The sequence below is a fragment of the Ornithodoros turicata genome, chromosome 2, assembly GCF_037126465.1.
Source record: "Ornithodoros turicata isolate Travis chromosome 2, ASM3712646v1, whole genome shotgun sequence".
NCBI classification, from domain to species: Eukaryota; Metazoa; Arthropoda; class Arachnida; order Ixodida; family Argasidae; genus Ornithodoros; species Ornithodoros turicata.
In genome coordinates, this window is record NC_088202.1 from 108,864,045 (window position 1) to 108,878,078 (window position 14,034).

Consider the following 14,034-nt stretch of genomic DNA (forward strand, 5'->3'; position numbering starts at 1 on the left):
TGACGTTACCCTGATGATTTTATCCAGCGAACAATAGTCGTTCAGATTTAGAATTGGCTTCAATTGACGAGATGGCAGGAGCATGACGTATGTTGTCTTGACTTCTTCGTCACGGAAGTTTTCTCCTAGCATTCCGCGCACGTCAACCAGCTTCGGCCAGCTCGCTTCTGTTTCCTTCAGCCATGGCGGTCCTTCCCACCAGACACTTCTTGCCTTCAAGTATTCAACGTTTACGCCACGTGTAAGAAGATCTGCCGGATTTTCTTTTCCAGGACAGTGTCGCCAATCTGAAAGATTCCTGTGACTTTGTATTTCAGAGATTCTGTTGGCCACAAAGGGCTTGTAGCGTTGTGCTTGACCCTGTACCCAGTAAAGTACAATCATAGAATCAGTCCAGAGTGTGGCCTTAACAATGTCGCTGAAGCTCTGGTTGACATAGTTGCAAAGGCGAGTCCCTAGCAGAGCTCCGAGCAGTTCCAGACGTGGTAATGTGATGCTTTTCAAAGGAGCAACTCTGCTTTTCGACAACAAAAGTTGAACGGTACATGATCCGTCGGCATATTGGCTCCTGATGTAGGCGACCGCTCCGTACGCCTGTAAACTGGCGTCGCAGAATACGTGTACGGATTGGCTGAGTACTTGCGCCGTACTTTTAATGCTCCTTGAAATCCATATTTCATCGGCTTTTGGGAGTTCATGACACGTTGGAACAAGATCTTGGCTTTTATAACGAATGGTGCGAGAATCCCAAGAGGATCGAATATTCGCGCTACCGTTTGAAGCAGGCTACGCTTTGTAACGTTAGCTGTCAGCAGAAAGTCCATCACGGAATTTAACGCAACTCGTAACGTATCACTTTCCGCGTCCCAAACCAGACCTAACACCTTCCTCTCGTGGTGTGAGATCAACCTTTCGTCTTCGTAGTGCCGCAGAGTTGCACACAGCTGTTCATCATTGGTTGCCCATTTTCGTAATCTCATGCAGCAATCTTCAAAAATGATGACTGATTCCTTCCAAAGCTGTTGTGCTTCTTCAACTGTGTCGACGCTGGTTACCAGGTCATCTACGTAGAAACTCTCTAAGAGGAGTTTGCAAGTCGTCGGGTACTTTTCAGACGATGTTTGTAGATGGTGTCGCACAGTTCCAGCTAAAAGAAAAGGGCTTGAAGTAGCGCCGAATGGGACCCGTGTCATACGCAGAACTTCAACGTCGGGTAATGGTTGCCCCACTCTCGGTGTTGTCGTGTACCACAGGAATCTTAAAGCATCGCGGTCAGCTTCGGCTAATGAAATCTGTAGGAAGGCTTTCTCAATATCAGCGATCAGTGCAACTGTGTTCCTGCGAAAGCGGAGCAGAACGTGAAGGACCTCCGGATTAAGATTTGGTCCAGCATGAAGAACATCGTTGAGAGAAGGTTCGCTAGCGACACTAGACGAAGCATCAAATACAATCCTGATTTTTGTGGTGTCCCTTTCACGTCGAATCACGGCTCGATGAGGAAGGTAGTACTGAGTGTTAGTCGAGTTGTCGTCCGCTGGTATCTTTTCCGCATGTCTGTTTTGTTCATAGAGGCGAATAGCAGCATCGTACTCTTCAATTACCCCACTGTCTCTCATGAGGCGTTTCGTTAGCGATCGGAGTCTTGTCTTTGCTACTTCTAGATTTGAAGGTAACTCGTCTTTTTTCGTGGTCCAAGGTAGGGAAACTTCATACCTTCCGTCTTTCTTCGTAATTGTTTTAGTAAAATGATCCATCACTTCATTAGTACGATCTTCTTTGCATTCGGTTTTGTTGTGCTGAATCCCAATGTGTTCAAGTTCCCAAAATCTTCGCAGCTGGGAAGAAGTTTCGTCTTCAAAGCTTTCCGCTGTTACTCTAAGCACACCTACATTGGTGTCCAAGTTGTCAGACGGCGATGAGGAAGTAGGGCCTTGAACTGTCCAGCCGAATATCGTTTTAATCGCGAAGAGCTTGTCTGTGATTGGTTCCGTCTCGCCTGTCACTACTGCCCAGTAGGAATCTGCACCAATGAGGATCTGGACCTCGCTATTACAGGTTATGCCCGTAAGTACAACGTCGGCCACCTGCATGCCTCTCTCGGCTAGAGTTCGTGTTAGATTACAATCAGGTGGGTGTAGCACATTAGCTGAAATATCAGGTGTTTCCAGTGCTTCAACACACACTTCTTTGCGGGAATATTGGCTGCGAAGCCAAACTTTAGCACGACGACACCTTCTTTTCAACGGCCTACAACCGAAGGCGCATATCGTCAACACCTCCTCCCCTACTGATTCGCAGTCAAGCAGATGTGAAAGGGACTCCTTAATAAATGTCCTTTGACTTCCTCCGTCAAGCATTATCCTCACATACTGTCGCTTTGCGTTAGTTTCTGCCCATACCCGAGCTGTCAGTAGAAGGATCGTGCCGCTGTCTCTGTTGATTTCGGACTCAGACATGGTAGATGACAACACACCCAAACGAGAATTCCTGGGTTCTTCATTGCCTTGTCTCTTCAAGGGCTGTTCACATAGTACCGTGAGATGATGCCCACCGCAGTGTGAGCATTTTAGACGAGGAGCGGTTCTGCAGTCTCTTGATCGGTGATACCGCTTTCCGCACTTGAAGCAGCGACCTTCTCGTGAAAGTAAAGCTTTCTTGTCTTCAACCGCGAGGTTGCCGTTGCAGTTTTCTAGAGTATGGTCAGTTGCTTTGCATAAAACACAGTCTGTCTGTCGAACTGTCACTCCAGTCGCCAAGGCTCCGGTCGTTTGCCGCTCGAAAGGTCGCCTTGTGTCCCTTCGTTCCATGCTATGACGTCCGCCTTCCATGCGCTTGTCGATTGACGACATGTCCTTCTCTCGACTTTCCACTTCGACTTTGAGAAAGTCTAGAAAATTCTCAATTTCTTCTTTGCCTTCGGGGGTAGCTCCCGCGTACTTGCGATTGTAGTCTAAAGTCACCTCTTTTGGTATGACCTTCCGTAACACAGTCATCAGCATGACTCCGTAATCTTTCGGGTCGACATCAAGAGCCCGTAGACTTCGTATCCTTACTTGGATCTCATCATATAGTTCCCGAAGTCGTACGGAATTCTGTGCATCGTTAACCTTTGGCAGATTCAACAAGCGGTGTAGATGTTGGTCGACAATAAGTTGCTTCTGGTTGAAACGTTGTTTCAAAATGTCTATCGCAGCATCGTAGTTCTCGTTGGTAAGTGGCAGCCCGCTAATAGCGGTAGCTGCTTTGCCAGTCAAGTAGCTCTTAAGGTACTTGAACGTGTCAACTTTGTGCAAAGTTTCGTTTGTATGAATACTGGATTCGAACTGATCCCAAAACGTCGTCCAAAGCGTAAGTTCTCCGTTGAACTTCGGTACTTCTAACTTTGGTAGTTTCACCCTGGTATCAGTGGGGTTTCTTGCCCGTGTTTGTTGCGTGCCTGTTGTGGACTCCGGTTGTACTTCAGGTGGTCTCTCATGCACATTCAGTTTCTGACAAATTTTTGATTTCGTTACACATATTTTTTCTTCGTAAGAAAAGACTGTCTGAATCTCATCAGCGAAGTCTTCATCCACCACAATAGCCTCGATAGAGTTGTCTAAAGACTTCAGAGTCTCTTCTTTTAACTTCAAAAGATCAAGTTTTGTGCAAAGCTCACCCGTCGTTGTAGTAGGTGCTTCCAGTAACACGTCGATTTCGTTGATAAGCTTCGTCACTGCTGTACGTAGAACTCCTCGTTTTTGCTTTAGACGATCCATCGTTGTTGATGCTCAATCCACCCTCTCTAGTCGGTGTCTCAGTGGAATTCCCGGGTTTCGGCACCATAAATTTGTGTTCTGCAACACGATGACCCGGTTCGTTTCTCAGTTTGCCGATCAGAAAAGGATGACAAGCGTCATGTTTCGTCTAAAAACGTTCGTTTTAATCATCATCATCGTGCAAACTTCCTCTTCGTCCTTTTCGTTTCAGGACAGTTCCCAAACCCATTCAACACACACAAAGAAAATAAAGTTAGTTTCGATTCCCCAACACTCCTGTTGCGATGGACGATCCGCCTATCCTTTCTGCCTTGGGCCAGTATGGCACTGTCAAGGAGATAACGCGGGAGACGTAGGAGCACCCAGAGCTCAGCTTCATTGAGACCGGCAATCGCCGTGTGATAATGGAGATGAGGTCACCGGTGCCTAATTTCCTGCGTACAAGGCGAAAGCGAATTATAATTCGCTACCCTGGCATGCGTCGAGTGTGCTTCAGGTGCGGCCAGTCTGGACACTTCAAAAAGGCGTGTACGGCACCGGCGTGTGAGCGATGTGGTGAGGTGGGCCATAGCACTTGTGCCCGGCCCTGTCGTAGATGTGGTGGAGACCACTCTGTTAAATCGTGTATGGTGAAGACGTGGGCGAGTCGTGTGGTGGCCGTTTCTAACGACTCTGAGACCGATGTTCGCGCGTCTGACCATCCACTTGGTTCTCCCCAACAGTCGGACGTGGTTCCGGCTGCGGCAACCGAAGCTGAAGTTTCTGTCGATGCCGCTGAGCCACAGGTTGACGTCCCTTCGGGCCCTGTTGGCGAGACTACAGTGCCGCTCCAGCGTTCTCCCGACGTCGCGCCACTGGCTGATCGCGCGGAGGGTTCCTCTGCGCCCGTTGTGGACCAGGCTGCGGTCCAGGACACGGCTGACGGTGCGCCAGTCGTCCCCGACTGTGGTGAGGTTCCTTGGTTCCCTAGTAGCTCCTCGTTGGAGAGTATGAGCAGCGACACCACAGAAACGTACACGCCATGCCGTCGGGTGTGAAACGACAAGCATCGGATCCCCTGTTGTCCGAAGCCCGGTCTGTGCGTTCCGTGTCCCCTCTCTTGGTAGACTAATGGGGCTGTTCTTCCTTCTTTTCCTGATGTCGCTGAGAATAGTGACGTTCAATTGTAGGGGGTTTAGCGGTAACCCCAAGCAGTTTTCGGTGTTGCAATGGGCAAAAAGTTTTCGCGCTGACGTTCTTCTTCTGCAGGAGACCCGCCTGTTGTCAGCTCGCGCAGTCAGGCTGTTAGAGGCGGATCATACTGTCAGGGTTTTCTTTAGTCACGGGTCACCGCATCAGGCAGGAGTAGCAATTATATTGTTCCCCTCTTTCGTTGGTAACGTCCGGAGGTACGACCGTGACAGTGACGGCCGGGTGGTCATGGTGGAGGCGGACATGACGGGGTGTTTGGTGCGGCTTATTAATCTGTACGCCCCCGCACGGCGCGGAGAGCGTGCGCAATTTTTTCGCAGCCTCGACTGCTTTTTCCTAGGTAACCGCAATATTGTGCTTGCGGGTGACTTTAACTGTTGTATTGACGGTTCCGGCAGTAGAAATCGGCCAGTAAACCTTGAGTTAGCCCGGCTAGTTGATGATCTCGGTCTGGTCGACACGTTCAGCCATCTGAATAATGGACAATACCAGCACACATGGTGCAATACTCGTGGTGCACACAGCCGCATAGACCGTTTCTATGTTTCTCCCGGGCTGATGTCGCATATGAGGGAGTGTTTTGTTTGTCCGTCCGGGGACTTGTCGGACCATGACGGAGTCCTCCTCCTCCTTGGTGGGTTTCGGCACCTCCGTGGTGGTTCGGGTTGTTGGAGGCTTGACGTCTCTCTGTTGAGTGACGCTGAAATTCGTGGCAGTGTAAGTAGTTGGCTGGAGGCTCGGTGTGCTATGGCTTCCTTCTCGCAAGAGTGGTGGGAAGAGACGAAAATTGGGGCCGCGAGGCTTTTTCGTCAGTGGCGGGCTCGGCGGGTGCGGGAGAGCCGAGAGGAAATGCAAAACCTTCGGCAAGTGCTGTCAATTTTGCGTCATCCGGGGTCGAGGGGCCCTGGCAACGGCGATGCTATCCAGGACGTTCTGAGACGTCTTGCCTCTCTAAAGATGCGTGCCTGGGAACACTTCGCGGCGTTGCATGCAGCTGAGCGCTGGTCACAGGAGTCCTGCTGCTCGCGCCTTCTTCTTGGCCGCTTTTTTCGTCGCCCTCCAAATGCTGTTGCGGAGCTGGTGACCTCTGGCGGGTCTGTTCAGGCTAGTCCTGAAGCCGTTCGGACAATTTTTCGTGACCACTTCTGCGCCTTGTACGGCGCAGTCGTGCCTGCTGATGACGAAACGCAAAGTTTTCTGCCGACTCACAAGCACTTCGTCCTTAGCGCAGAACCGTTTACTCTGGACGAGTATACGGCCGCCGTTAAGGCCCTGCGAACTGGAAGGTCTCCCGGCTCCGATGGTCTCCCCGCCGAATTCTATAAGTGCTTCTGGCGCACGCTGTCTGGCCCGCTGACAGCGTTATTCAATGGCTGTTTGGCGGACGGCCTCCTCTGCCCGTCCATGCGAGAGGGTGTGGTAACGTTACTATGCAAAGACCCGTCTAGGAAACGGGACCCGAATGCGTATCGGCCTGTTTCCCTACTTAATACGGACTACAAGATAGTTTCGACCGCAATTCTGCGTAGAATTTCCTTAGTCCTGGGTCTTGTAGTTCCCCCCTGTCAGGTCTGTGCTGTTCCTGGACGGTCAACCAACTTGCACACACAGGCCCTGCGTGACGCCATCTACTGGGCGCACAGCCGTCAGCAACCCGCTGTACTGGTGTCTTTTGACCAGAATAAGGCGTTTGACAGGGTGCATCATGGATATATGTTCCGTGTGCTGGAGGTGGCTGGCTTTCCTCCCGTAGTGGTGGGCTGGATTAAGGCCCTATACAGAGATTCCTCTGCCGTGGTCGGCGTGAACGGGGGCGTCTCCGGTAGGTTCCCCATCATGACCGGTGTGCGGCAAGGCTGTCCTTTGTCCCCGGCGTTGTATGCCATGGTGTTTAGTCCTCTCCTAGAAACCTTAGCAACCTGCCTTCGACCTGTTATGTTTCCGTTGCCAGGCTCGTGGAACCTCCCTCTTTTCGCGTATGCAGACGACCTCTCCTTAATCCTCAGTAACGAGGACTCGATAGGTCGTGTTCTCGTTATTTTAGAGAGATACGGTCGAGTATCGAATGCGCGAATCAACAGAGAAAAAAGCGCTGCGCTGTTCATTAACGTCACTCCCTCCTGTCCGTCTCCATTCGGGATCCCTGTTAGGAATGAGGTGCGGATTCTCGGTATTCACTATAACAGGACTGGGGTCTCTTCTCTTTCTTGGTTGCGTGTTCACGAGCGCAGCGTCTCGGTTCTCACGGATTTAAGGGGCCTAGTGCTCCCTATCACCTGTAGAGCTCGCCTGGCTGCGTCGTGGTTCCTGAGCAAATACTGGTATCACGGGACAGTTTGCCTTCCTCCTCGTCAGGTTTTCCTTGCAGCAACTCGTACGGCCTTTCGGTTCATCTGGGGCAACGGAGCTGAGTGGGTATCCCGTGCACGTATGTACCAGCCGAGAGAGAGGTTGGCGGTTTGCGGGTTCCGCACGTAAAATCAAGTGTCTTGCGCTCTGGATAAAGGCAATTTTCGACGGCCTTAGTGACCGTGGCCACCCCGCCCACGATCTCCCGCAATACTGCTTAGGTCCAGACGTACGTCTGTTTCGCCCGCTTGTGCAGAATAGACCGCGCTCTGAGTTTGTGGCCTCGCACTTGAGAGAGTACGTTTTGAACGTCCGTCGCCTACGCGCATCATTCCCGTCGGAGGATTTCTTTGTCTGGTCCGTCAAGCAGTTTTATGCCGCTCTTCTGGAGCTCCTTCCGACGGCGAGCTCGGCTGTGCCTCGCCCGATCGCGTGGCTTCATATTACGGCCGGCTGGTTGGATGCGCGCCGTGCAAGCTTGCAGTGGTGTCTCGCGCACGACGTTTTACCTCTCAGGGACAGGTTGTCCCGCTTTGGTTTGACCAGGCCTTTTTGCCCTTTCTGCCCTACCTTTGAAACGTCGGAGCACGCTTTTCGCAAATGTCTACTTCCGGATTTTTTGTGGCACAAGGCTGAGGTGCTTTACGGCATTCCGTTCATTCGGTGGGGAACGGTCCAGTTACTGAGCTCGCTCCCAGTTCCGGTCGGCGATAGACGCCAGTTTGTACTCCTGGCGGTAGAAATAAACTACCAGGTCTGGATAGCACGCTGCATAGCTGTGCACGGTGGCCGCGCTCGCACCGCCGTTGAGGTACTGAACAGGGTCAGAGCGGGCATCCGTAGAGTGTTATACAGGGAGAGAGCAGTTCTTGGGGCCGTCCAGTTTGGTAGGCGGTGGCAAACATCAGCGACCCTCTTCGAAGAAAGCAATGGTAGGTATGTCATCCGTTTCTAATATCCTTCGTGCTGCTGTCCCACGAGCAACTCTCCGTGAGTTTTGGTTTGTTGCGAGGTGGCATCTAGCACGTACATCAATCCCAGACCTGCCGTGGGCTCGTCTTTGGGTGTTGGCGTTGCGATGGTTGTAGACTAGTGCGTTTGCTGCGTTAAAGGGAGCCAGCCAATATGGCTGGTCTTCCACGATGATGCCAATACACAGCAAATTAGTTGTGTTCTGCTAACAAGCAGGTCGCGCCTTGGGTGGCCATGATCCCCCTCACTGGCGAACGATTAGGACGAGGATTTGAAGGGAGACCTGCTGTGGGTACCTTGTGACCACATGAGTCGGCACACCGGACCCTCTTGCGGCTCCAACAAAGTAGAACATATGCTAGAGCAGATACTTTTCAAAAATAGAATTTGAAGCAACATCCTATGCGTCTGTAGTGGCCGGAAGTGAGGACAACGACGGCCGGCCCCAGCGCCTGGCTCGATGGCGCGTGGCTACTCGGGGTGTTTTTGAAAAAGGAACCCGCGCTTCGCACTTGCCCCAGTTCTACCGAAGCGCTGGAATAAACGTGTGGTCCCCAGCTCTGACCTCGTCCGCCTCAGTGGTGACCCGCTATCTTTCACCTGACAGCGGTGAACCACACGTCCATTCCCGTTCACCCCCAGCAAGTGCTTGACCTCAACCTTTGCCTGCGGCGAAGTTTCCCTTGGCTATTCCTGGTGGCCGTCGTCTCGCAAGCTATTTTCGGAGCGGATTTCCTCCAGCGTTTCGGCCTGTCTGTGAACGTTTCCCGCAAGTTGGTCGTAGACGCCGCCACCAGTCTCCGGGTACAGGTTGCACCTAGGGTTTCCCCAACAATCTCTGTTGCCGCTACGACTGTGCCCGCTATGACGTCTCCATTTGCTGACGTTCTCCGGGAGTTTCCCACTCTCACCCAGCCACCTGACTGGACGCGCCCTGTCGCCAATGATGTGGTCCATCACATCGACACCACCGGACCACCCGTTTTCGCGCGTGCTCGGCGCCTAGCCCCTGAAAAGCTGAAGATCGCTCGGGCGGAATTCGAGCACATGATCGCCATCGGCGTGGCGAGGCCTTCTTCCAGCGACTGGTCTTCCGCCTTGCACTAGGTGCCCAAGAAAAGGGTGATTGGCGCCCTTGCGGAGATTAGCGGGCCCTGAACCTGGCGACCACTCCTGACCGCTACCCGTTACCCCGCCTGCAGGATTTTAGTCAACCTCCACGGCGCCACCATATTCAGCAAGATTGACCTCATGAAAGCGTACCATCAGATCCCGGTCGCCTCTGAGGACGTCAAGAAGACCGCTATCACAACGCCCTTTCGTCTGTTTGAGTTACCGCCGATGCCATTTGGTCTACGGAACGCGGCTCAAACATTCCAGCGATTCATCGACTTTGTCACGCGAGGTCTTCCGTTCATGTTTGCCTACATTGATGACTTGCTCGTGGCCAGTTCCACAGCCGAGGAGCACGCCCAACATCACCGACTCCTGTTCTCCCGTTTGGCTGACCACGGCATCGTCGTCAACGTGCAGAAATGTGAGTTCGGCGTGAGCTCGACGGACTTCCTCGGTCACCGAGTCTCCAAAAATGGCATTTCCCCTCTCGCCAGTAAAGTGGAGGCAATTTCTAGCTTTCCGCGGCCTCAATTTGTTCGGCAGCTCCGCCGCGTCCTGGGACTGAACCGTCGCTTTACCGTCCTTTTTACCGTCGCTTTCTACATCACTGCGCCACCACCCTTCGGCCTCTGGAGGCGCTTCTCTGCAAGTCCTCTCGTGGTGCGCGCACTTTGGCGTGGCCCGCCGAAGCTCAATCGGCTTTTGAGAAGATTAAGGGTGACCTCTCGGCCGCCGCTCTGCTTTTTCATCCGAAGCATGACGCCCCTACAACACTTATGGTCGATGCCTCGAACTTCGCTGTTGGTGCCGTGCTCCAGCAGCAGTTCTGCGACTCTTGGCACCCCATCGCCTTCTCGAACAGTCTCAAGCCCACGGAACAACGATACAGCACCTTCGGTCGCGAGCTTCTCGGTGCCTATCTTGCTCTTCGGCATTTTCTTGAGGGCCGCAAGTTTACCCTCTTGACCGATCATAAGCCTTTGGCCTACGCCTTTCAATCCGCCAGCAGCAAGTACTCTCCCCGCGAGATCCGGCATCTCGCCTTCCTTGCTGAATTCGGCGGCCGACATACAGTTCGTCAAGGGCTCGCAAAACTGCCCGGCCGACGCCTTGAGCCGGCCTTCGTCGTTATCTGCGCTCTCACACGCAGTCTCGCCCGAGGCTCTGGCTTCAGCACAATCACTTGACGACGACTTGCGCAATTTTCGCGAGCGTGAGTCATCCTCCCTTCAGCTCCAAGACGTTCCTCATCCTGGCTGCGAACTCAAGCTTTGTTGCGACGGGTCCACTGGTCGCCACCGCCCGCTCGTTCCCCTAGCATCACGGCGCGCAGTCTTCTCTTGCCTGCACGATCTGGCTCATCCTGGCATCAAGCCTACCCAACGTTTCATCGCGGAACGCTTCGTATGGCCTCCCATGAACCGCGACATCCGGGCCTGGGTACGAAGCTGGCTCGCTTGCCAGCGTTCCAAGGTCCACCGGCACACCTTCAGCCCCGTCGGCAAGTTCGCCACCCCTGATGCACGCTTCTCCACAGTCCACCTTTACATCGTCGGCCCGCTTCCCTCTTCATCGGGATACCGCTACGTCTTGACCGCCGTAGACCGGTACACCAGGTGGCCCGAGGCTGCGCCCATGGAAGACATGTCTGCAGAGACCGTCTCTGCTACCTTCCTGGCAACCTGGGTGTCCCGCTTTGGCGTGCCGTCACGGCGTACCACCGACCGTGGCCGGCAGTTCGAGAGCCGCCTTTTTGCCTCCTTCACCGCGCTCCTTGGCACCTCCAGGCTGCGGACCACCTCGTACCACCCCGCATCAAACGGCTTGGTCGAGAGCTTGCACCGGCACCTGAAGGCCTCTCTCACCGCCTGTGACGACCGCGCCAACTGGGTGAAAAACCTCCCACTCGTCCTTCCGGGCATTCGAGCCGCCCTCAGGCCTGACCTCGGCTGCAGTTCTGCCGAGCTGGTCTACGGTTGCGCCCTCCTGCTCCCTGCTGAGTTCTTCGCGCCCGGTTCTCAAGTCCTGGAGCCGTCTCAATTCCTCGAACGCCTCCACCATGCTTTTGCGACTCTACGCCCTGTGCCCACACGTTCCTCTTCAAGACGCTGCCCTCACGTCCCTCAAGAGCTCCACACGGCCTCCCACATCTTCCTCCGCACGGACGCCGTGAGGAAGGCGCTCTATCCGCCGTACTCCGGTCCGCACCCCGTCCTCCACCGGTCCGACAAGACCTTCGAGATCTCCATCGATGGCCGGGTCGACACTGTCACTGTGGACACACTCAAGCCCGCCTACGTCGAGGCTGACGTCTCCTCCTTCGTATCGATACCTCCTTCCCGTACCTACATCCAGCCGTCCACTGCCCACCGGCCGCTCCGCCTATTGCGTCTTCCCCTACACCCCGGAAGGCCGTCACCTGGGCTGACAGCTTCTCGCGTTCACCAGCGTGGGGGGGGGGGGGGGGGGCTGTAGTGGCCAGAAGTGAGGACAGCGACGACCGGCCCCAGCGCCTGCCCCTGGCTCGATGGCGCGTGGCTACGTCGGGTGTTTTTGAAAAAGGAACTCTCGCTTCGCACTTGCCCCACTTCTACCGCAGCGCTGGAATAAACGTGTGGACCCCAGCTCTGACCTCGTCCGCCTCACGTCTCTTATATAGTTGCAATGCCAACATTAAAGCTCCACAAACTTTGAAAGAAACAGACTGTCGTATAGAAAAAAAAACAACTTTGAAAGGAATGTTGGGTTTCTAAATACGTTTTCTACTACGACAACCACGTTTGCAGCTATTTAACAGAAAAAAATGTCCTGCAATAGTTGAAACAAATGTTCAAAATTGCAAGGCTAGGAAAGGGAATCTCAGAATAGTAAGTCAGGCAATGATGTGTAAGAGTAGAGTATATCTCAAAATTAAAGTGTAAAAGAGGGGAGTAACATTTCCTCTCTCTGTACCTTTATGCTGCTTGAGAGTATCATTTACGCTCTTTGACGTGTAACGGGAACCGTGGCAGGATAAAGGGAATACCGGAAGGGTAAGGAGGGGTGATCAGAGTAAAGACGAGTAGAAAAGAGTAGAATGAGAGTAAAAATCATATAGTTACACTCCATTTATTATGTTTTTCTTAGAGTGCGTGTGCTTCAGCGTCTGAGCTGTTCGGAAGGGGTAGCGTGCTTGGGAGCATGCGTGAGGCGATGTGTTGTTCTGAAGGGTATGCGGGTAAACCATTAAGATCCCTAAGATCTCTTTTTCTTAATAAACATATCCCCCCCCCCCTAAGAAAACCCGTACCGAAAGCCATAGCGAGAGAGGGCATGTCAAATATTATTAACCATTTCTGAGGCTAAAGCGATGGCAAGGAGACAAGCAACAATAAATTCCCCTGACCCCTGAGTCTAGCGGTGGGGACGAGTTTTGTCTACACCCTTTCAAACATTCTGATGCGTCTGCTGCTGACTCATACGCGCTAGCAGTTGCAACGGTCACAAAAAAAAAAAGCGGTTGATTTCCGGTCGGTACCAGCCGATGAATGCTGAATTAACAACGACCAAGCTGGAGAGGGCCATTCACAGTTAGAGGCGTCATTCTGGGCCAGGCGTAGATGGCATAACTTATCAAGCCATCACAAATATGGGCCCCAAAGCCAGAATTATCCTCTTCGATCCCCATTAATCATCTCACAATAAAGTCGCTGTTTGTCCTCTTGGAGCTAGTCGACACATCATGGATCAGCGGGGTAGTCCCTGCGACATGGAAGTCAACTGTTGTTGTTCCTGTCCTCAAACCTTGGAAATCTACAAGGGCGGTTGAATCATTTCGTCCTATAAGTTTAACGAGCTGCATGAGCGAAATCGCGGAACGGATGGTGCTAAACCGATGATTCCTCGAAAGCAGAAGACTCCTTCCTCATGCAATGGTAGGCTTCAGGCGAGCACGCACCACCGTGGACTGCATCATTCACTTGGTGTCACACTTTGAAGAGGAGCATGCGCCTGTGGGAACATCACAGTGGCAGTATTCCTGGACATGAAACAGGCATACGACACCGTAAGAGACATGCACGTGCTAGGTGATCTATATGAACGGCAAGTCCATGGGCACATGCTGAGGTGGATTGTTTCAAGACACCGGTCTGCTTTACGTTCTTTAATTCTGATGTGCCTTGCTACCGTCTCTCCCCCTCGTTCCCTCATTGTCATATTAGATCTCATGCAGTCCCGTTGGCATTGGGGTAGTGGGCCACAACCCAGATGGCAAATTTCCCCACTCATCATCATCAGCGTATTTGTTCTTGTTGCTGTTGGATTGCTTCACCGGCTCCGACGGGCAACGTGTTCTTGGTCTTCTGCGAACCCGTCTGATAAAACGTGATTGGTTGAACGTAAGGGAACCGATGTCACTGCTCCACAGGATAGATCCCCACTGTCGGGTACCACCAACGACGCCCATACCATTGGAATCCTTAGTCCACCGATTCCGGCTGAACATTCGCCACGGCCGCGCGTTCCTACACCGTATCAGGATAGTTCCCTCACCAGACTGTATCCAGCGCGGAGTGCCAGAGGACTCTGAACACATACTGCTCAGCTGCGAACGATTCGCAGCATGTCGTGAAGTTCTCCGGAATATCTAGGTCAGACACGACAACGGCTC

General features: G+C 53.0%; 2 protein-coding genes across 2 annotated transcripts in view; one reads left to right on the top strand and one right to left on the bottom strand.

The window, feature by feature from the left end:
• Window positions 1–500: 500 nt before the first annotated feature.
• On the bottom strand, window positions 501–3,755 carry LOC135384945 (uncharacterized). The gene has a single exon (XM_064614126.1). It carries the CDS (start codon window positions 3,753–3,755, stop codon window positions 501–503), a length of 3,255 nt encoding a protein of 1,084 aa, XP_064470196.1.
• A 5,763-nt stretch (window positions 3,756–9,518) lies between these two features.
• Window positions 9,519–14,034, top strand: part of LOC135384946 (uncharacterized) — a 32,889-nt gene continuing 28,373 nt past the window's right edge. Inside the window, exons 1-3 of the mRNA XM_064614127.1 lie at window positions 9,519–9,804; window positions 9,927–10,456; window positions 10,617–11,724. Of these exons, the coding sequence (XP_064470197.1) occupies window positions 9,519–9,804; window positions 9,927–10,456; window positions 10,617–11,724 (1,924 nt within the window). The remainder of the gene's footprint in view (window positions 9,805–9,926; window positions 10,457–10,616; window positions 11,725–14,034) is intronic.

Bases quoted from the DNA above. Each gene is read 5' to 3' on its own strand.
- LOC135384945 (XM_064614126.1), bottom strand. From the start codon at position 3,755: ATGGATCGTCTAAAGCAAAAACGAGGAGTTCTACGTACAGCAGTGACG.